This window comes from Parasteatoda tepidariorum, unplaced genomic scaffold (genome assembly GCF_982258835.1).
Source record: "Parasteatoda tepidariorum strain Cologne lab strain unplaced genomic scaffold, Ptep-v5.0 scaffold_34, whole genome shotgun sequence".
In the NCBI taxonomy this organism is placed as follows: Eukaryota; Metazoa; Arthropoda; class Arachnida; order Araneae; family Theridiidae; genus Parasteatoda; species Parasteatoda tepidariorum.
In genome coordinates this window covers 443641-467054 of record NW_028257393.1, presented here as the reverse complement: position 1 = coordinate 467054, position 23414 = coordinate 443641, and the positions used below count along the sequence as shown (strand labels likewise).

General features: G+C 28.3%; 1 protein-coding gene across 10 annotated transcripts in view; it reads right to left on the bottom strand.

Moving 5' to 3' along the window:
• LOC147800824 (transcription-associated protein 1-like) overlaps window positions 1-20660 on the bottom strand; it is a 34455-nt gene extending 13795 nt beyond the window's left edge. For 2 of the 10 annotated variants that reach the window (XM_087156367.1, XM_087156368.1), the window contains exons 1-6: window positions 19601-20660; window positions 15437-15601; window positions 14807-14856; window positions 6352-6435; window positions 4987-5190; window positions 2162-2324 (exon numbers count right to left, since the gene is read on the bottom strand). In XM_087156367.1, coding sequence (XP_087012493.1) covers window positions 2295-2324; window positions 4987-5190; window positions 6352-6435; window positions 14807-14856; window positions 15437-15542 — 474 coding nt within the window. In that variant the 5' untranslated portion in view covers window positions 15543-15601; window positions 19601-20660 and the 3' untranslated portion in view covers window positions 2162-2294. Of the gene's footprint in view, window positions 1-17; window positions 248-607; window positions 706-2161; window positions 2325-4185; window positions 4289-4986; window positions 5191-6351; window positions 6436-14806; window positions 14857-15436; window positions 15602-17585; window positions 18125-18531; window positions 18661-19600 lie in introns of those variants that run through there. The other 8 variants (XM_087156363.1, XM_087156370.1, XM_087156364.1 and 5 more) reach the window with 8 other exon arrangements.
• Window positions 20661-23414: the final 2754 nt, after the last annotated feature.

Here is a 23414-nt window from a genome sequence, read left to right as displayed (position 1 = left end):
AATTTTTCAACACACATTATTAAGTACTCAATGTAAAGATAGCTCACAACAGCCTGTTGTAGGTCAGGAGGGTCATAAAAGCTAAAATTCTACAATTCCTAACCAATGGCATGATTTTGTTAAGCAGAAGTTGCTTTTACTTCCTAACTCACACTTATGGATCTAAAGCTTGATTGAGTATCTATCCCCACTTCAGCACATGAATAGCTTGGTGCCTTTGACCTCTGAGTCGATTTTGAAATCATATCTGTGAGTATTAAAGTGGCTTTTAACATGTTGAGGTCCACATCAGCCATCAGTGACTGACACTGAACCTTTTGTTTTGGCCGTGTCAGTCACCAGTGAATGACAATGCTTGATATATAACCAAAAAAATTAACATTGTTTTAAGTAATTACAGAAAACTTATTCAGAATTTGCTTAACTTTTATTTATTACAGATCACATTATTATTTATTTAAAACTTCTTAGTAGTGTGCTCAACATTGTTATACCACATTAGAGTACTTCTAACCAGCAAAGGGATTTCCTTAAAAATACGGTATAAAAAATATTTATTCAAAAAATAAGGAATAATTCTTGATTTATTAGTCATTAACCTACTCACTTGATATATTCTAACTAGGTAAGCTAGAAAGGATAATGTATTTTATCTATGCAGCCATAAAGTTAACATAAACTTCTTTGTTGAAAGATGGATTGCTCCTAAAATAAAACAAAACAAAAAATAAAATTTCTGCAAACATTCTGCATTTTGTCTTTTTCTCCCCAAGAACAAATTAAATGCACAAAATTTAATGTTTAACTTTGTCCCACCTAGTCATTGAACATAAAATTCTTTCACAGAATACAATTGAATGAGTAAAAAACATTAAGAGTTTTACTGTATAAAACCACTCTGACTTGATCATTTGGTATAAAATATAAAATAAGTAAAAAAGAAAGACATTAAGGTATATCCTGCATGCAAAAATCAATAAAATAGATTTTACAGCGAAAATCACGCAAGTCGACCATTTGTAATGTACCAATTTGATGGCCTAGTTTGAAAAGTGGTCAGTATATTAAGAGGTGATGCAAGAGTGGTGTTAATTATAGCCTTGGTATACCTAGTGGGCCGATCACTTAATAGGTTACATTAAACTCCATAGTAAAATGTTTGTTTCAATTAAGAAAGTTTTATTTTTAATAAGTGTAACAATGTATTAAAATACATTATACACGATATCGTCAATATTCTTTAGACTATTTTTTGAGTTAAATATATGACATTGTTTTGCAATATTTGGAAAAAAACTTACTCACATTTTGCAATATTTTTGCTGCAAGCCTTTTCAAAGGGAAAAAAAAAGACATTCCAGCTTCAATCAAGTATAAGAATAATGAGACCAATAAAATAAATCTGATTTCATTTGGATACAAGATTTGTTTTAACTAAAAAAGATTAACAAGCTTTTATTTTTTAAAAAGACTAAAAAATGTAAAATTTTTTGTAATATTGACAAATATTTCTCAGATTAACTATTTCTTAATTAAATTATGAGCTGGTTGTAAGATATTTAAAAAAAAAAATTATATTCTAAGTTTAGTGATTTGATCCAAACAGAATAAGAATTAGAAAATTATATATCCACATTGAGATGTATTTTATCAAAGAGAATACATTATAGTTATCTTATATAGGACATGCTGTGAATTAATTGAAACTTTATTGGAGGTATGAGTTTTTCTATAAAATTAGAAAATTATTTTTAATGACTGTTCTGAAATTAATCAAAATTATATATTTTAATGATATTTCACATATCAAAACTTAAATTAGTTTTTATTTAGAAACAGGAAAATTTTAATAAAACAAATACTTAATAGCAAATATGAGAATCAATGCCAGATTAATCAAAAGCTATGTAAATATTGACAATGATCATTATCAACTGAAAACTGCTTCCAATTTCTGGAATTTAAAGCATGTGCAACATTTTTAATGCTTCCAGAGAGTTCTTAGTTATCTTATATAGATAAATTATCATCTAAGAGTAATTTGGCAAACAAAGAGACAATTATTTATCACTTCATAGACTATTTCAACATTGAAGCATAGTCACTAATATTAAACTTTCTATTATCAAAAAATATGTAAGTAATATTAAAATTAAGTTACCTCTGTTGAGTTGTGGGTTGTAAAGTAATAGTTGTCATTATCAATGGTATAAATTCTTAGACATCTTTATGAACACTCATTTTATACAGCTGGTACATCAAGACAAAAATTATAGGTAGCTCTGCCAGTGCCTTTAAGGAACAGCTTTTGGGATTAAAATGACCTGTAAATTAAATCAAACATATAAACAATATAAAAAAGAAAAATCACAAAGTAACAATTCTTAGTGCAAGAAAGTATAGAAGAAAGTAATTTTTTAATTTTTAGTTTAAAATTTTTTTAAACACACATAAAACTGGAGAACCATGTTATTTAATTTGACTAAGAGAACTACCAGTTAAACTTTATTGATGCAATAGATTGTTATGCCTTCATTATGTATTCAAAGCAACAAAGTATGACAATAAAAGAATGGGTGAGTTCAGGGACAGGGAGCTTGCTCAAAGTCCCTTCGGTTTCTGAAAAGCAAACAATCATTTGAAAGTTGACTTTTTGAATGATCCAGCTCATATTTTTCACGTGACATTTTTCTTAAATTAATAATTCTTTTAACAATATTTTAAATAATTCTATCAAGAAAAACAAACAATTAGAAAAAAATTCAAAATTTTCCAAAATAATAAAATACAATTCACGAGTTTTGGAAACCTAAGGTATATTCTTACTGATTCTGCCTTGATCCTTCTGTTTAAAATGCATCAAACAAATTTTCAATTTCTAAGTTTCATATGAATTTTTATTTTTTTGAAAAGGATAAAATAAAAAACTGTCTGTGTATTATAAAAAATACTTGTATAAAAAAATAAAGTTTATTTTCAAAATATTTTAATTCAATACAAAATTGTTTGTTAATAAAAAAAATTTAACAACTCTAATCTTTATCTCAAGATTGAAAAAAAAAAATCAGTTTTTGAATTATATAGCTAGAATATCTAAGAGCAAGTTCCAAAATCTCCAAGGCAGAGAGCTAACCCAATGTAAAAGGACACAGGTAAAGAAATATTACATTAATACAGTGTCTTGTCAATGACTTAACAAGGTTATTTTTCAATTTTTTAAGTCATTCAAATTGAAACACAATAAAAACTTAGCTTGTACAGAAAATTTCCAAACTTTAAATTTAAATTCTTTTTTTAAGATTGAATATATAATTAAAGACAGTTAAGTCAGCTGCATGTTAACATTTATGCCATCTGTAGTCAAAAGAAATTGTATGTGAATCTTTCATATTTATTTAATTTAACGTTTATACAGTGAAAGATTAACAATGCTTGACTTTCTAAACAATATTTTAATTTTCATGAAAATTAACATATATTCCAAATAGTATTATAGTATAACCAAGTCCAATAGTATAGGAAATTAATATATATTCCAAAATAGTATAATTACAATTTAAAATCATAGGTAGCTCCGTAAGTTCTTATAATTAAGTTGATAAATCCATAGATTAAGTTGATATTATTTAATAATAATTAATAAATAGATTCTTAAGATCAAAATTAATGTTTTCTTTTCTCTTCTAGCCCCTGCTTTTATAATTTATATAAAACTAAAGTTTTAAAGTTGGAGAATATTCCCTACTAAATGTTGAATCTTATTTCACACTGAAAGGGTTTTGTTTTAATTTTAATCATTCTTAACCTTACAAACTTTCTATAAACAAAAGAATTTAACTTGCATTTATTTCATTAACTAGAATACTTTTTTTTCTTTTTTAAATTTAATTCTATGAACGTTAAAAATTTTTAATATTAAAATGTATGTTTAAATGGACTTCTGCATTATGTAATGTGATAAAAAAAATGAATTTTCCTATTATTTTTATTTATTTCTATTTATCTGTTGTTTTTTTTCTTCTCATAAATTGATTCTGGTTTTCTGATTGTGTTTTGTTTCCTTGGGTAATCAGTTTTTAATTTTAAACATTTAAAAGCATTTAATTTTATACAAATATATTACAAGGTTAACTGATAAAAAGAATTTAGTGCCTAGAACAATGATGTTTATGAAACAATTACTACCTATAATTGCTGTCAACATGCCTGTCTAAATTCTTGGGCATGCAACCCTTCATAGGTCAATCTGCTGTGCATGTGGCCCTTCACTTCAAAAGGTAGTACACCCCTATTATAATAATAGTAACATTTTCTCTTAACTTTGAAGGCTTATACAGATTGAAAGCATGCATACATGATTATTTTTTAGATCATGTATGCATGCTTTTGAGATGTTAAAGTAAATACTACTAAAAATTGACCTGAAGTTCAAATTAATTTAGTAAGAAAAAAGATTTTAAGCATGTTTTAGAATTAAATTGGAAAAAAAATGCTCCTCACACTAAATTTTTAAATGAAGTTACTTCATAACTTTTTTAATTTTACTTGAATATCACTTTTGAAATTTAATAGCATTAAGAATAATAATGAAAACAATTATAAAATGCAATTGAAGTCTTCAAAATTAAAATATGAATGAGCTATAAGAAGGCTTAGAAAGAAAAACAGACCTTTTTATGGGCTCCTAAAACCATATTTAAATTTAAGGCTTTTTAGGAATGGAAACCCTTTCATACTTGTGAATAAGCAAATTTTTAAATATTACCAAAGCTACAACAAATAGTTTAAATTTTATAATGGTTTAGCCAAATAACTATTTTTATTGCTTACTCAGGAAATGAAAGCGAAAAAAAATTGAATAATGTAATCTACATGCATTTAAAAAGGTTTTAAACAAAAGACTTGAAATTTTCATATTATAAGAACTAATGATTATTTTAATAACTAATAAAACTGATTCACAGACGTTAAATTATTTTTACTCACCATCTGGGTAGTTGAATTCGGGATTCTTTTTCCACTTTTCTCAATGTGAATCTGTGTTATGGTAAATGTTTCTTTCAATAAAAGTTCCAACGTAGTTGCCGATAAATCTTTTACATTTGGAGTAGGCCGTAGTTCAAATATAAGATGCAAGTGATTAGGCAGTTCTTTGTAAATATTCTTTACATAAAGCAGAAACATCTGTATCTAAAAATAATTGGAAAATCACAAAAGCTTAATTATTTTTTACAATTTAGAATATATTTTCTTCTTTCAATCGGTATGTAGCATGATAGTGTAACCAACCAATTTCATGATACTGTTAAGAATCATACTAATAATAATCATACATTATATTAATGCTCTCTCAAATATTTTGACTTTTTTAACAAAATCATAATTAATATCATGATGTTATATGATATGATAATTATACGATATGGTATATACATCATATAATTATTATAATTACATATGTTATCACGATAAAGGTGAAGCATGCTTATATATCACAAAACTGTATTCATATTGAACAATGCAGAGTATTAAATATTTATACACAATATTTTTTCTTCCTCAATAGAGAGTTTGTCATAAACCAATTCTGATTAAATAAGCAACAGACACTACAAAAGAAAGCGTCTGTAGTCAATCATTTTTAATTAAAATTTTAAAAGAAAAAAAAACACATAAATGTTTTATAAAATTTCAACAAGAAATTAAAAAGAATATAGTTCTTTTTAAAAAAAAAAAAAACTTCTATTAAAAACCTTGAGAAATTTAAACAAGAACATTTTAGGAACAATTTGTCAAGAAATTTCTGTACAGAGAATTTAAAATGAGTTAACTTTGTGTGATCATTGACATTTATATCGCAAATTACAGGCTTATAAACTTTATTTATAAATTGATTCAAAGCAGAACTATTGTCGTCCTCTCTTTCCTCTATTGTTTCCTTTTTTCATTTTATGAAGAATTATTCATAGAAGCATTTATCATTGTAATGGAAGACTATATTTAAACTTTTAAGTGCAAAATAACTAATTAAACAAGTGGAAAAACTAAATAAAAAAAAAATCTCTTATAAGATATATAATAAAAAAAACAGTAGCCAGAGTAGTGTAAAATGATAAATAACTAGTAGTATTATGTATCCTATTAAATGAAATCCACTCAAGTCAATATTCTTTTCTCCGTGCAAATGTAAGTTAATAAACCTACAGAAACACTTTCCAATCAATGTAATGCAAAAATTTACAAAAGTTGATTAATAAAATAGTTTTCCATGAATCTGTACATTTGTGAAATATATTAATACAAAAGCAAATTCATTGAAAAAGATAAATCATATAAATAACACATTCTTACTTCAAAGCTGCATGGTGGCCTGAAGGTCTTATAAAATTCTATGATTATTCTTAAAACTACCAATATGTTTTCCTCATTTTCCACCTAAAATATAAAGATTTGAATAAATAAAAAATATCAATAAAATCAGTATAGGAGAAGTCATAAAATTCCAACATTAAACATATAGAGGAAATATATAAATTGAGAAAAATATCTGCATAGTTTCTTTAAGTTTTTATGAAAGCAACAAAATTCTAAGTTTATAAATAGCAACATTTTATTAGCTAATCTTTTCATCAATCTAATGTAGTAAGGTAATTTCTGAAAAATAAAAATTCATCAAGTATTTAAAATAAAAAATTCAGTTTTGAGATGAAGCACAGTAAGTCAAATTTTATTTTCACTGTAAATTCTGTAACAAAAAGTGTTACTCTTTTCCCACAATATGAAGGAAATACAAACGTTTATCTTTTATTCATTATTATAAAATGTAGAGAAGTAAATTTGAAAATGTTGGTGAAGAAAATTTTTAGTTTTCAAAAAATATTTTCAGCTATTCAAAATTTTTATCAAATAAACTTCACAGGAATCATATTAGTTACTAGAGTTGAGCAACAAAACATTAATTCTTAACTATAGTGATAACAATATTTGATTTATATTGAGTAAATTTGAATACATATTGAGTATATTATAATTTTCAACAATGATAAATATCAAAAACACAATTATCAATTACAGTTCCTGAACATCAAAAAATTGCACTGTTTATTGAAAATGATAAATATAGAATGTGATAATATCAGGAGTATTATTGACCAAATTATATAATTATAGATTATAACATTAAGCTGAATTTTATATTTTGTTTGGTTAACAAGAACTTGACCAAAGTCAACAGTTAAATTTTAAAAATATTGTAATACACTCTGAAATATGTATGTTTTATGACAATATATCATAATATTAAAATTCAAATTAGGTCCGATTAGTTACCTTTTAAAAAAATTGTCAATAAAATATTAGACAACAGACAGATTTTCATGCTTAAAATATTATATAACAAAAAGTAGTGTTCTCAAATTTAATTTTGAAATTATATGATGAAAATATGAAATATCCTATTTGCTAGTAAATTTAAAAACATTTAATAAATCTCTAAAAACTTGAATAGACAAAAAACTGCAAATATATTTAAATAAAAAAAAAAGGTTATATACATTATGAAATAAAATACAAACATTGCCCAAGCTGAAAACATTAAGCAAGCTTTGTAGCAGGCCAAAGAACAAATCAGAACAGCAATTTAAAAATAAAAAAAACAGGACAAAATTAGAACAGATTTGGAACGGCAGAGCACTTTTTAGAACAGTTAATTGAAAAGTATAATTTACTCTACTTAATAGTAACAAAATAAAATTTCACAGCAAAAAAATAACTTGTTCATAGCAAAAAGTTTCAACAGTTTCCAGAGTAATTTTATCAATACAGAACAATAAATAATAGTTCCAAATCAAAACATGGAAAAATTTGATGAGACTGTTGCATTAAAAAAATGAACAGTATCAATTTGTCAATATTTTACTCAGACCAATATATAATTCAAATGAGTAATTGAGTTGAAGATTTCTTTAATCTAATTAATGTAGGGTTTCAATAATCTCAAAACTGAAATGCAATGAATATGCAGCTTTACATTTATATAGAACACTAATTTTAGTAAGCAATCCCCCAATTCATCATTTAAAAGTTTTATGACTGCTTGTTGACTGAAATCACATGAAAGAAAACAATCAATATTTGTGAAACAGAAATCTTACAAGATTTTTTATTGTATTTGGTGAAAATAATAAATAAGCGTATCACCCTTGAAATCGACATCATAAAAATTTGATGTTGCAACATAGCTTATCTATTTTCCTTTCCAGTGAATGACTTAATTCCCAAATAGGTTGAAACAATGAATCCTCTGGGTAAGACTCTAAAGATCTAAACCATGTAAATAATCAATAGACAGACCCCATATTGGAACTATCAAATATTGCAATTTTGACAAGCATTTAAAAAGAAAGAAGAAAAAGGATATTGGATCAAATTTTTTCAATTCTTTAAATCTACTTTCTCAAAAATCTGCATTTTCATTCCTCGAAAATCAAATATTCTATAGGCACGCAAAATTCAGGTCTAATACGGATTATATATTTTTTATCAGGAACATCAATATTATCAGGACAATTACTAACCTGATTTAATCTAATTTTTAAAAACAGCATTCTTGAGTATAAAAACAAAGTGAGATCAAGCGCAAATAGAGAAAACCTGATTATTCTGCCAAGACATTAAAATGAGGTTGATTTCATACACACACAACCTAACCTACAGACATTAGCAACAATGGTATTACTTTTTTAAATACTGTTCAAATTTGTTATCTTAAACCCATATCAATGACTATTAACTGTGTTCATTAAGCTCATTAGTAATGTATACTAATAATTGACAACATATGGATAAAAAAATTATAATCTATCTATCTATCTATATATATATATATATTTCTATATCTATATATATATATATATAAATACATATGTGTGTGTCGACATCAAAATATGCAAAATGATCCATTGGCAAGACATGAAAATACATACTTTTTATAGCCTGATCCAAAAATGAAGGATATTGTGGATTACTAACAATAGTCTGAAAAAATAAAAGGATACATTAATTACAAAATTATTACACAAATATTTTATTTAAATATTATTCTTTTTATTATTGTTAGTTAAACTTCTATTCAAATTCTTTTATTTTTATTTGTTATTTAAAAAAAAACATCTTTATAAACAAAGTATACTTGATTTCAATTGTGTGCCTCTAGTCTTTAAGTTTCAAATTCAAACTGTGATGTATCAAAATAATTTTCTTTTTCTTCATTAGAGTAATAAAACTAATAACATGTTTATCATTAATAGTCTATTAATACAGTACAGAACCATTTATCCGGGACCCAGAAAACCGGGAAATCAGAAAACCGGGAAAAATTTCGCTTCGTTTTCCCGCCATTTTGAACTGGAAGGATGGAGAAAAAATGCGGAAGTGTTACTCATTTTCGAAGTTTAGTAGGAAAAAGGGTGGGTGGGGGGAGTCATATGTCAAGAGAAAACTTGATTATTTCTTCTGTAACCTTGAAGTTCTTTAGGACGGGAAGGGGCCGGAAAAGGGGAAACTTTTTACTTTCATCCCTGCATTCCCAAGAATTTGTGGTTTTCAGATAAGCTACCGTCAATCAAAAAGGGAGTGGCATGCTGTTTTCGTTTTCTCTTTGATTTATGTGGGGGGCGGGGAACAAGCATTGCACTCGAATATCGTTGAATAGAAGGTGAAAGAGAAATAAAAAGAAAAATATATCCCTATACATTACTAAGTAAAAAAAAAAACTGAAATGGGAGTACAAATTGGAATACGAAAACGATTAAAATTGTACGACAAATTTTAGTTCAATAATAAAGTAAGAATATAGTTAAGTTGATCATTTAAAAAAAGATTACATTTTATCATTAAAAAAGTAATCAGAATAATTTCGCAAAATAAAACTTAAAACACAATTGGAAACAGTTGTCAGAGAATTCGACACTACTAAATTGCGAGATTTCGCTTCCGTTTTCAGTACTGTAATTTGCGCTAGCGCAACACAGAATTTTACAAAAATCCGATTTTTACCGGACCGACGTTATTTTTTGCATCTTTAAGATTCTTCTATTATTCTTAATCATTTCTGGAATGTTGTCTATTAGAAGTCCGAGTCAAGGAACTTGTTAACATGTTAGAACTTTTTTTTTTTTAATCTTTTATTTTTTTTCTCCAGTTTTTTCATTTTTGTTATCCGTGATTTATTATGACAAATTATTGTTCTATAATTTCTGACAATACATCGTTATTACAATTTAAAACGTTTTTTTTCTGTTATATTAATTTATTTGACACTAATTAACGAAACAATATTTTTCGATTAAATAAATTCAGATTCTTTCGTTTAATAATGATTTCAAATTTTGCTTGATGTGGAATCCCATTTGCTTTCGTTAAAAATCCTCTGATTTTATAAAAAAAATTAGCGGAAAAGATTGTTTAATAATGAAGCATACAATTATTTATTACTAAAATTAAAAATAAAAAAGATTGCAGCTTTCCCTTTTTAAAAGCGATTTATTTCTGATTTCAATACCCTTTTTTTTTTTTCCTCCTGTCGTTCACAATAAATTTCGTACTTCATAAATTATATCTTTTTATTCATGAATTTTAAGATAATTTCTTTTTAATTCAGTAGATTTTATAATCTCCCGGTTTTAATATTTATGATAGAGCCCTTTCTAGTTACTGTTTCCATTTGGTAATTTTCCAGCGTTGTTTTTTTTTTTTAAATTTAATTTGATTTTATTTAGTTTATTATAATTTTCCACAACTTTAATTAAATTAATAACTTCAATTAACTTATATATTTAATTTGTTTCCTTGTGTGTATTATGATCAAAATAAGTTATCTTTATTAATTTCGCTGTTTTACCATCTTAATTTTTATTTTTTTATCTATCCATCTTATTTGTGATTTAATTTTTTTTTATATAGAAAATCTAAACGTATTGCATTGTTATAATTTTTTCTCCTTCGATTTTAAAAACGTTCGCCAGTTGGTTAAATACGTTTTAATTTCATTTAAATATAAATAAAATGTTGAATATTTCATTAATTTAGTTGTTTTGGGGGATGACTGTTGAAAAGCTGTTCTTATTAATTTATTGATTAATTAGTTCTCCCTTAAGATTTTTTATTTTTTTTTAATACTTCAGGGGATAATTTATTTATTTTGTATCTAAAGATTAAAAATATAAGTTTTTATAGTTTATTTATTTTTAATATTTATTTATTTGCTTATCTGTTGGTAAAATGCATTATTTTTTAGTTAGTTATTCTTTTTGTGATTTAACTTAATAAATAAGGATTAATTTTAAATATGGATTGTTTACATATTTGTTAGTTTCTTTAAAGAACGGTCTGAAATTAGATGCTAAAAATATGCTTTGTTTTACAAACTCATTGGTGCTTTTCTTTCCAATAATATATTGGATTTTAATTAGCGTTTAAATTTTAGTTTTTTTTTTAATCAGTTTTGAAATGACACGCAACATAAATAAGATAATCTTGCTTTTTTTAGCAATGTAATTTAAGAACTACTTGACCTGTCTTAATCCCTACCAACCACCTTCTGTAAAATGGATGACTCATGGGACATCTGGTCTTTACTGTTAGAAAGAATAGTTTAAAATAATTTCACATCATGACCTTCACCTCCAGATGGGCAGATAATTTACACGCAGCTTCATTTATTTGACATTGGTTCCACCCCCTTCTCTGACATTAGTAGATCATCCATCATTTATCTACTTGTGCTAGGATTAGTTAAAACGTGTTAGAAATCTTTTTTAGAGTGTGAAAAATTTATTTTAATTTTGGAATTTTATAGCACTAGTCGTATATTTTGTGATTTTGAAAGAAAATGTCTTCGTCTATTTCAACGTCTAAAAAAAGAAAGCACGTGAGTTTATCGATAAAAACGAAAGTAGAAATTTTAAAAAAATTAGATGAAGGTTCTTCAGTAAAATCTCTTAGTGAGATTTATAACGTAGGGACTCAAACCATTTATGATCTTCGAAAAGACGGTCAAAAGAAAAAAATACTGGCTCTATTTTCAAATTCCGAGCGAGAAGATGCAATGAAAAAACGAAAGACTTTACATCAGGCAAAAAATGAGGATGTCGACAAAGTATTAATGGAGTGGATAAGACAGAGAAGATCAGAAAACTTTCCTTTAACTAGACAAATAATTATGGCTCAAGCGAAAAATTTTCATGATGAGCTTGGCATAGAAAAAAATTGCGAATACAGCATAGGATGGTTTGCCAGATTCAAAGAGAGAAACGGCATTCGATTAACGAAATTTTGCGGTGAAAAAGCCTCAGCCGATATAGAAGCCGCTGAGAATTATGTAGATTTTGTGCTGAATGTGGTTCAGACTCAGAACTTGACCCTAGAGCAAATTTTTAACGTTGATGAAACGGGTCTGTATTACAAGTATCTACCAGATACTACCTATACCACAACAGATGAAATTAATCCTAGTGGCTTCAAAATTGCGAAGGATAGGCTGACATTATTAGCCTGCGCGAATGCAGCGGGCACGTGTAAATTGAAACTGACTGTTGTCGGCAAAAGTAAAAATCCCCGGGCATTAAAAGGTGTCAAAGTTTTGCCTGTAGTTTATACAGCTAATAAAAAAGCTTGGATCACGCAGGAACTTTTCACGGAATGGTTCAAGAAGGAATTTGTGCCTAAATCACGCGCACATTGTAAATCGGTGGGATTGCCCGATGACTGTAAAATTGTTTTGTTTTTAGACAACTGTACGGCACATCCACCTGCAGCCGTTTTAACTGCCAGTAATATTGAAATTCAATATCTCCCCCCAAACTGTACGTCCTTGATACAGCCTCTCGATCAAGGCATTTTACGCAGCTTGAAATGCCGCTATAAGGTTGAGTTTTTAAAGAAGCTGATCGACGCAGCTAATGAAGGAAAATCAGTCCAAGATTTTCTGAAAACATTCACCGTGAAAGATGCTATATGGTTGTCAGCGAAAGCATGGGAATTTGTTTCCCACGATACATTAACTCACGCATGGCGGAAGTTAATTCCGACTTGTATTTTTTTAGAAGAAGATGTTGACGACTCTCCTTTTGAAGGGTTTAAAATTTCAAAAGAAAAGGATTTTCAAAATGAGCTCCGGGAATACTCTCGAAAATGGTTAGAGCGGGACTTAATGTCAGAAGCAGAGATTAATGAGTGCTTTAATATAGATAACGACGTCCCAATTGTAAACGAAATGACAGATTCTGAAATTATTCAGATGGTGTTGAACCCAGGCGCAGAACAAAACGAAAGTGACGACGAAGATGAAGTTGAACAAGTATCTGCCATATCTAATGAACGATGTATCCAACTAACTAAAGAACTAATAGCTGGAATGGAACAGAAATCATTTATTGAGGAAACTCATGTAATGGCTGTTTATAAAATCCAACAGTTGTTTCTCAATCAAAAACCAAAGTTTCGTCAGCTAAAAGTTGATGAAATGTTTAAAAAATAAATATATGCGAATTTTGTAATTTTTAAACTTACTTTTCTTGTCAAAACTTTTAAATGTTATTAAAATGTTATTTTTCTATTCTTGTAAATGTTATTTTTCTATTTTTGTCATGTGAAGAGAAATTTTCTTTTCTTAAAATGTTTTACTTTGTTTTCATTGTAATTTGGGTTCGATAAAACATCGATAAACTACGTTTTTTTGCCGATCCAGAAAACCGGGAAATTCAGACATCCGGGATAGCGATGGTCCCGAGCATCCCGGATAATTGGTTCTCTACTGTACTAATATCGGAGGGAGGGTAAATAGTGATTTTATGTCTCAACTTGCTTAAACAGTTTTTAAAAAGCTTTTGAGCCAATCACTTGAATGCTCCTTAATTCTTAGAATTTAAATTCTTATTTGCCATTCAATTAAATTCAATGATCTTTATACGATTGGTGCTTAAACGTTAATTTCTAAATAAATAAATTTATCAGTATATGGGAAACTAAACTGCCAATTGCATTTAATGTAAAAGAAAAAAATTTGGTAAAAAAGTGAAAAATTAAACCAAAAAATTTGAGGCAAATTTAAATATCTAGAAAATGGGGCAGGGTTTAAAAGGTTCCTGTAATTCAGAAGTTAAAATCGAATTGAATGCTGGTCTTAACGGTACAATGACTTTAATAGTGCAGGGGTGATTGTGAGCCCAAGTCAAAATTCCGGAAAATTTCTTGAGTTAAAAAAAATTTAAACAAGGTTTTTTTCCTTTTTCTCAATAATTCTTAGATTACTTAAAATAAATTAAAAAATTTTACATATACCTATACCATTTACACGTACCTATGATGACCCGGAGAAGTAATTAAAATTTATAAATATGTCTTTCTTTCTTGAGTTTATGATTATAATAACTATCTACTGATAAAAATGAATATTAATCATGAATATAAGCTTATAAAGTATCTGGCTCTCCCTTACAAACAAATAAAATAAACTGTGTTTTTAAGTTCCACCTTTGAAAATTTAATTTCCGAAAACTTCTGTGATCAATGATTTTTTGAAACATCTCGACCTTCAATCTCCAGAAACTTCCGGATCACTGTTAGCGAAAAATACAGAATTTTTCCACGGCACATTCAGTCCTGATAGTGGCATATATAATCTGCGAAATTATAAAAAATGAACTGTCATCTCTGAAACTGAAAAAATAAATTTTGAATTCCTCATAAAATGACAATTTGAATACAGCATTTTACTATAGAATTCACTATTACATTAAAATCTTACTTCAAGCTCTCCACTTAATTCTTGTAAAGCTTTTAATTTACTTTCATTTTCTATAAAAGAAAATAAAAAGAGAAAATTGAAGTTTTGCAATATTCAATAATCAATAATCAATAAGAAAAGTGAATTAATGACAGATAAATAAATAAAAAATAAAATAAGCTATAATTACAGGTTACTACAATAAATGCATAAAATATATTTGATCAAGGTTTTGCTTTAAAAAGAAATGTGGATATGATTTAATTAAAAATGAGAAGTAAGAATAATTAAGTATGATTTTTTATCAGGTTCTGATAAATACAATGATTTGTTTATAGTTATCTTTAAAATGAGACAAAAAATATTGAAGAATGATTTTGTATTTGATGAAGATAAGTAAGATTTATTTATAAGTATATTACTTATTTATTATTTATTTTTATTATTATTTTATATTTTATTTTTTATGAATATCAATTTATGAGGATTGTAAACATTACCAAAATAAAAAACATCAGCCACAAGTATGTAGTTATTCATTAAGTACATCTTTAGTTAAATGTAATCTCAAATACTAAATTGCAATGAGCAATTTGTAAGTGAAAATAAATTCTGATTTTTCAATTCGTAATGACTAATTATTTAACTTACTTGCAACAGGATCTTTGAGCATTGATACATATGAGCGGTAAGTATTCATAACAGCAACAGGATCATTAATGGATGCTGATACACTCATTACTGGCATTCTTGCCATGCTTAAGGACTCCAGAAAAAGCTATTCAATGATAAAACTCACCTCCAGTTTTAACAATTCTATAAAAAAATTTTCAATATTTTTAAGAATTTGCATAAATTGTAAGGACTGCAATTATTCACAGGCAAAATTAGTAAACATGCATTAGAAATTTAAAAAAAAACAGAGATTATTCTGTTTTATAAGAACAAGAAATGTTATATTAGTTTTCACTTAATGTCACTTAAAGCTTCAGTTTCTAGCTGAGTTATATTCTATAAAATAATATAAATACAGTTGAAGCTCAATATAATGACTCAGCTGGTCCAAACAAAAGCGAATGAGATAACATGAGTTTGCTATATCGTGTTTATGTGTAGTGCACATATTTACTCAGATTTTATACTAGGTAGTTACCTTTTTAAAAAAGTAGAGTTTCAGTTATTTTGAGATTTATGATCCAAAATCAAAACAATGTATGACTACAAACTCATATTGCTTTAGGAACTGTGGATTTAATTTTTGTCTCTTACATGCTCGTACTTTCAGATCTGGTCATTTTAAGATAATTTGATAAGAATAGGTAATCGTGGTGAGTTTGTTTTTAAAATGTTTAGTACAACATATGCTAAAACTTTAGACAAAACAAATACGTTAATTAGTTCAATGGCACTTTTAATGGATAACAAAAAAAAATTTGAAACTTCAATATGATTGTGTTACAAATTAAAACATTCTGATGCAAGCCAGTGAATTAAATTTGTAAGTTTCGTTATTCGCCAAAATGAAACAAACTCTAATTGCTTTAAATTTATTTTAAGTTAGAAGAATGGAGAGATCTCAAACAATAAATAATGAATTTGAAGGCAAAAAGAAGACTTCAAAAAATTATTAGCTTAATGGCACCGTTGGAGAGATAGCCAAGTAAATAAATTTCTACATTAAAAAATTAAAATCAGTCTTTACATTCACATGGTCAAATCATCAAATTCGTTTTGGAAATTAAAATCGACTTTCGGTTGCCATTCAATTTCATGAAACTTCCTTAAGCTTAGACAAAATATTTTTTTATGCTAAAATTTTTTATTTTATAATATTTAGACACAGGGTTTATTGTTTAGGCCTTTATTGTGAGTACACAAACATATAATTTTAGTATGTTATTATGTATATAATCTATGTATAAACATATTTTGCGTAAATAATTCATGTATGCAGCTAACCACTGTAGGTGCCTAATCTCTCACCCTTAAAATTTTTTTGATTACTTATATACATTTTTATTTAAAACATAAGACACTGATAAAAATAATTAAAGAAAAAAACAGCTTTTTTTAATAAAGAAAAACAAAATAAGTAACATCTATACGGAAATAAGACATCAGAAGATAGATAAGATGTTTGCAGACACCTGTTCAATGCAGTGGCCAGTGACATTGCAAGGCAGTGGAGCTGTGACTGAGTTTGTCGCAGAGGTACCACATTTGCTCCCTGAAGCAAGCAGCGTAAAGACGTTTCAAAACATAAAGCTTAGCCCAATCCTTGTTTGTTCTTTCTTTTTTTAAATTTTTTTTTAGAATTTTCTTTTTTTTACTTATTATTATAGCCAGTTGTCATTGTCTAGATGATGCCACAAGATGTTCCATAGTTGGAAGACTCGAGGCAGGCCAATTATAGGCTACTTGTTGTAGGGAACTCAGAGTTTCGAGAATTGTGGTGTCCACTAAGTGGAAACAGTTCACAAAAACAGGGAAAGTGATCCACCAACCTGGTCAAGGCCACAAAAGGACAACAATGCAGTCTCAAGACCATTATTTCAGACTTTTCGCCAGCATTCCTTCGACTGTGATTCACACAAAAAAAGACCACCTTACATGGTGCTGAGAGCATAATTAGGGGGTAGGTTCTCATTAGTGAGAAGTCTAGATTTAGTCTCGACAGTGATTTGAGACAGGTTCTTATCAGGAGAGAATCTGGGAGTCAATATATGCCCTCTAACATTGTTGAAAAGAAACACTATGATCGAGGCAGTCTGATCGTAGGGCCAGGCATCAGCATACTTACCTGAATGTGTACAATAGTGGTACTCTGACAGCTAAGTAGTACACGGACCAGATTCTTACATCCTACGTGAGACTTTTCAACAGAGTATATGGACCAAATTTCATCTTTATGAGCAATAATGCCTATCCACACAGTGCTCAGTTGGGTGATGAATACCTCCAATTGGAGTGGCCTCTAGACCTAAATCCCACTGAACCTATCTGGGACATCTTTGGACAATCACTATAGCTTGAAGATCAGCTCCAAGGACCATAGCTATGAACTGAAGGATGCCTTGATGCAAGAATGAGTACAGTTGTCACACGAATTGATAAGAACTCTAAGAAAAAGCATGAAACATCAATGCAAGAGTTATATAGCTGTTACAGGCAATCACACATCATAGTAGACAAGTTTTTCCTCTGATTGACAGGATGTCATCTGCCGCTGTACTGGACAGGTTACCTCACTTAGGCAGGTTGTGCCCATTTTTATTTTAACATATATTGGTCTTATATGGGATGATATTTAGACCAGGTTTGGTTTTATTTGCTTTATTTTTTTAATGCAAATATATATATATATATATATATATCCCTTCCATTGTTTTCACAAGGTTATATACAGTTAGAGAATAAAAAGTTTGTGCTTAAAAAAGATAATTATTATTTATATTTAGAAACAAAAAATTTTAGTAGGATTAGACCAATGAAATTAAACATCTTGAAATTAAATTATAATATTAGTGTTTTGTTTCTCAAAATTAACTACGACTGTTAAATAGAGTATTTCTTTAATTTTTAAAAACCTATGTTAGCTTACATAGTCACTTCTAGGATGCCTTTTTACTTTAAACTAAGAGTTTAAGGAGCTTTATTTAAATATTTCTATGGTATTTCTGTGCCAAAAAGTTTTTTTAATTTGCAAAAATTGAAAAAAAAATGCTATTGTTGGATACATGTTTTACCCCTTTAGTTGATTTCTTTCTTCAATTTGTTTTTCTCAGGAAACTGCCAAGGGGCCAAAACTTGGCAATATCTTTAGTGCAGGTACTGATGGAGATACTCATACCCGTAGATACTCATATTCCTGAAATCTTTTTAAAAATTGATATTTATTAGGTCTTTAATACATATTCTCACAGACGCATAATAACAACTAAGAAAAGCACATGTATATATTAGTGACTTTTCGCTTGCACCCAGTAAAGCAAAAAGTACCCTTAGTTATACTCCAACAGCCATGAATTTGGTTACCCTTGATTTGTTTACCCTCACATAAGGTTTATCAATTATGTAATATTTTCACACACATTAACTAAGAAAACAGAATTTTATTTATAATTATTAGTAAAGTTTCTATAAAGTAATAATTAAGGAAATATTTCCGTGTCATGATCTGTCATGCCGACTATAATCACCAAGGTAGCAAATTTATTTTAAATTTGCAAACTAAAAGAAATAAACAAGTAGATTGAAGCTTGTTTAAGGATGGCTATGAGTAATATCCTTTTAGTAGGCCCCCTTTTATAAAATTTTTTAGTTTCTTGAGGGCCATTGCCTGAAAGCTTGGCATTTGTTTGGCTATAGATCACGATACAGAAATCTTCCTACAATGAGCTTCTTGATACAGCAAGGTATAATAAACTTACTGCAATAAGTGATTAAGGTAATAAAAGTTTAATAGGGTTGCAAAAAACTACGGTTAACCAATTTTAAAAAGGGAGAGAAAAAAGGAATTAAAAAGATTACAGAAAACTAGTCATTGCAGCAACTTAGACTCATTGAAATTGTAAAATTATAAAGATAAAGAAACTGCATTTATACCAGCACAGGGTTTGATATACTTCCACGGCCCAAATGTAAAAAAAATGTTACACAAGATTAATTTCTTCGAAAAATATTATTTGCATTTAAAAGTGCAATGCAAAATTGCAGAGCTTTTAAATAAATAATTCTAAACATGATTATGTTGAAAAATTAAAAAAACGTTATTGCGCTTATTATTATGAGAAATAAAAATAAAAAAGAACTCACACCATTCTTTAATTAAAATTGACTAATGCTGATGCACATACAGGAATATTTCAAACTATTCCATTAAATAATTAAGGGTATGCTAACGCGAAATGATCAACAAAGTCAGTTGTTTGTTTACGGACACATTTCCTAATTATGTAAAGGATCCGGTTGCCCATTTCTGCAAATGTTACTAACCAGTTCAAATGGAAATACTAAATTTGTAAAAAGCCATTGTCACTGCATGCAAAAGTGAATCTCAAAGGCGAATTTTTCACTAGTGAATATTCGCTCATAATTTTCACGTCCCGCAGTGGACTGATCGTTAAGTCACGGTTCTCAGCAGATCACCGAAGTCAAGCATCACTGGCTACGGTCAGTGGGCGGGTGGGTGCCCACGTGGATCAGTCTGCAGAGGGACCGAGGGTGTGCGGTATTGGTCCTCGTTAAACTGTGCTACCGTAAAGTGGTCCACTTCGTGCGCAGGTCATCGGGCTAATGAAGCGGGGGTACCATCCCCTCCGCAGAGGATCAAAATTGCGATGGCATGTCTTCGGATCATCCTCTGGGATGTTTCCCAGACCGTCACCAATAGCCCATTGTGCAGCTCTAGTGCGACGTAAATTGACAACAACTCATAATTTTCACCAATATCATGCGAAAAAAAATCTGATTCGCACACAGTGTTGCGGCGGCGAACAACTGGACCACCTACACGAATTTCGAGCTTCGCGATTGCTCATTGTTCCGCACATTTATCTGCAGGAACTTACCGCTTCTTGGCTTACCGCTGGGTACTTTTACCTTCAAATCACTCGACCAAACGGACGTCACGGTGAACGTTGACATCACTGGTTTAGTAACTAGTTTGTACTCTATATCCACGCCCTCTAGTGAACTGCGGTGCTTATTTATTGCAGCTGTACATAATTTGCTCTTTTTTTTAATTTGATTTTTATTATAAGTTGTAATGATTAATAATAATTCATAACATTCAGTCTCTTTGCCAGAAAAATCTGAAATTCGCAAATTTTATGACACATTTTTTTCCAGATTTTTTTAAAGATTTATAATTCGTAAATTTTAAACTTAAAAAAAAAAAGAAAAAAAACTAATATGTTATTAAAATTTAATTCTTTATATCATTCTGAAATTCAAATATTTCAAATAAAATAAAATACAATTCATGTATTTACAAAAAATTAATAAATAAATAAAATAAACAACATTTTAGTAAACATTCCAAGCTAGTCAAAACATTAAATTTCATATAAAACACAAGAAATAGGAAAATGATAATAATTGCTGAGATATAGTCTCATTATTGCCTGTTAGCGTACAACTAGTTTGCTAGTAAAACGTTTTCTTGGTTTTCTATTTGTGTGTAATGGAAATTCTAATTATTTTCATTCAAAAAGTCTTTCAAAATATGATTTTACTCCTCTATTTCAATTACAAGTTACTTTGATATTATGGGTCGTGTTAAAAGTTAAAAATATAAGAAAGTGTTTCACAACATCCACTAAGATGACAAATTGTCTGTCAAGGATGATAAAAAAAATTGATGGTTAAAAAAACAATTCATTGCGATAATGAACATTTAGCTGTAATGCGATTATTGTTCAGCAATCTAAAAGACATTCTCGTGGTTTTCCTTTGCATTTAACGCAACATTTGATTTGTCTAAATTTTAATTTTATTTTAAATAATATGTAGGTTGCTACAAAAGCTTTTATAAACATGATTTTACTCTGATATTTAAATTGCAAGTTACTTTGATATCTGGGTCTTGTTAAAAGTTAAAAATATCGGAAAAGTATTTCACAACATCCACTAAGATGATAAATTCATGGAGCTAGGATGGACCATGGATAAATTGTCTGTCAAGGATGATATAAATTAATGGTTAAAAAATAATTCATTGCGATAATGAACATTTAGCTGTAATCTTATTATTGTTCAGTTATCTGAAAGAATTTTTCGAGGTTTTCCTTTGCATTTAACGCAATATTTGATTACTTTAATTTCAACTTAATCTTGGTTAAAATAAATTATTTTAATAACTTTTATAAACATTGTTTTACGCCGATATTTAAATTGCACGCTACTTTGATTTTTGGAATGAGTTTAAAGTTACAAAAAATATGAAGAGCATCTCGCTAATCACCGAAATAATTGACTGTCTGTCAAAGACGCAAAAAAAAAATGATTTATTATATAAAAAAAATTCATTACGATTACTGAGCATTTCGCTGGAACTCTTCAAGCGTCAACAATCTGAATGATATTTTCGTGGTTTCCCTTTACGTGTAACGCAAAATATGATTGTTTTCTTTAAAAAAAACATTCATAAAGGCAGCAATGTTTAAATATTTACATAAATTATGATTTATTTTATCTTTACTCCTTGTTAAATCAAAACAAAATGATTGAGGGCAATTAATTAGCAAGGTAGATAGTCTTACGCGGACATTAAGAAATGAATTGGGAGATTTTGATAGGTATATATATATATATATATATATATATATATATATATATATATATATATATATATATATATATATATATATATATATATTATAATAATTTGAATAATTATTCGTGCAAAGACATTAATAAAGATCGGAAATTGAAACATACAATCGAATTCATAAATTCATAATAAATGCTACGAATAATTATTTTCATGAAAAAGATTTTTATTTTTGATTCTCATAGGAAAATTTAAAAAATTTAAGGTTGCATGGCTTATATTTTGCTTAAAAAAATTTGTCATTAATGTGCATTTTTAATTATAACGATTTTAAAACTATAATAGTAAACTTATAAAATTCAAAGAGTTTTAGTTTTGAACTCGTTCTGCTATATCAAATTTTTAAATATAAAAAAATGCTAATATAAGCATCTATACTTCAGTTATAATAGAACCAGGCGTTTCAAACTAATAACTATGGTTGAATAAGCAAATATCCTTCCTTCGGTTTTAATTAACCCAAGTTCTGAAAACCGAAATTAAACAAAACCGAAACTATAGTATATAATTGCTCGTAATCTGAATGATCTCTGGTTTTAAAATTTCAATAAACAAACAAATAAATTATGAGTAATGAATAGACATCTTTAAGCAATATACAAAATAATATACTGGTTTACGGAAATGAAAAAATTTTAGAATTTAAATTAAATTGCTTTTTAATGATCAACACTGATTACGCGCAATGCTAAGGTACGGCGGGAATGTCAGAAAATAATCACTAGGACGACGTGAACGCCACTTTTTGTGCGTAAAACCGGTCTGTCTCAAGCATGTTGCTTTTCTGAAACCCCCCGGGAGAAGTTAAATGTCCTTATCCCCTATATTAGTCCCTGCTTCAATCTAATAAATAGACACTACTAGCTGAATTGATATAGATCGCCTCGAAATCTTTGCATTAGCTTATAGCTCTATTTTCCCATCAATGTAGTTTAGGGTTGAGGCTTAATAGATAGCAGGAGGTTGCTGTGCAGCACAGCCACCGAGAAATAAGGCCGCTTGTTTGTTCATTTACGTCGTACTAGAGCTGAGGAGTCACTGAGGAAGAAATAAGGCAGTTGAAATTAGCGAGTGGCGTAAAATAGAACTCTCTACCTATGGCAACACTTCGCATGCTTTCAATATTAGCGTGAGGAGAGTCATACAAGAAGGAAGGAAGTTAGTTTCTGCCTTGATTTTCATGTAGATTAAAATCTTTTAATTTTTAAAGCTACATGGAACTGAAAACTACATGAAACATAGTTCTAACGGAAAGTACCTTGTTAAACTGTTCTACTGTAAAGAGCTCAACTTCGC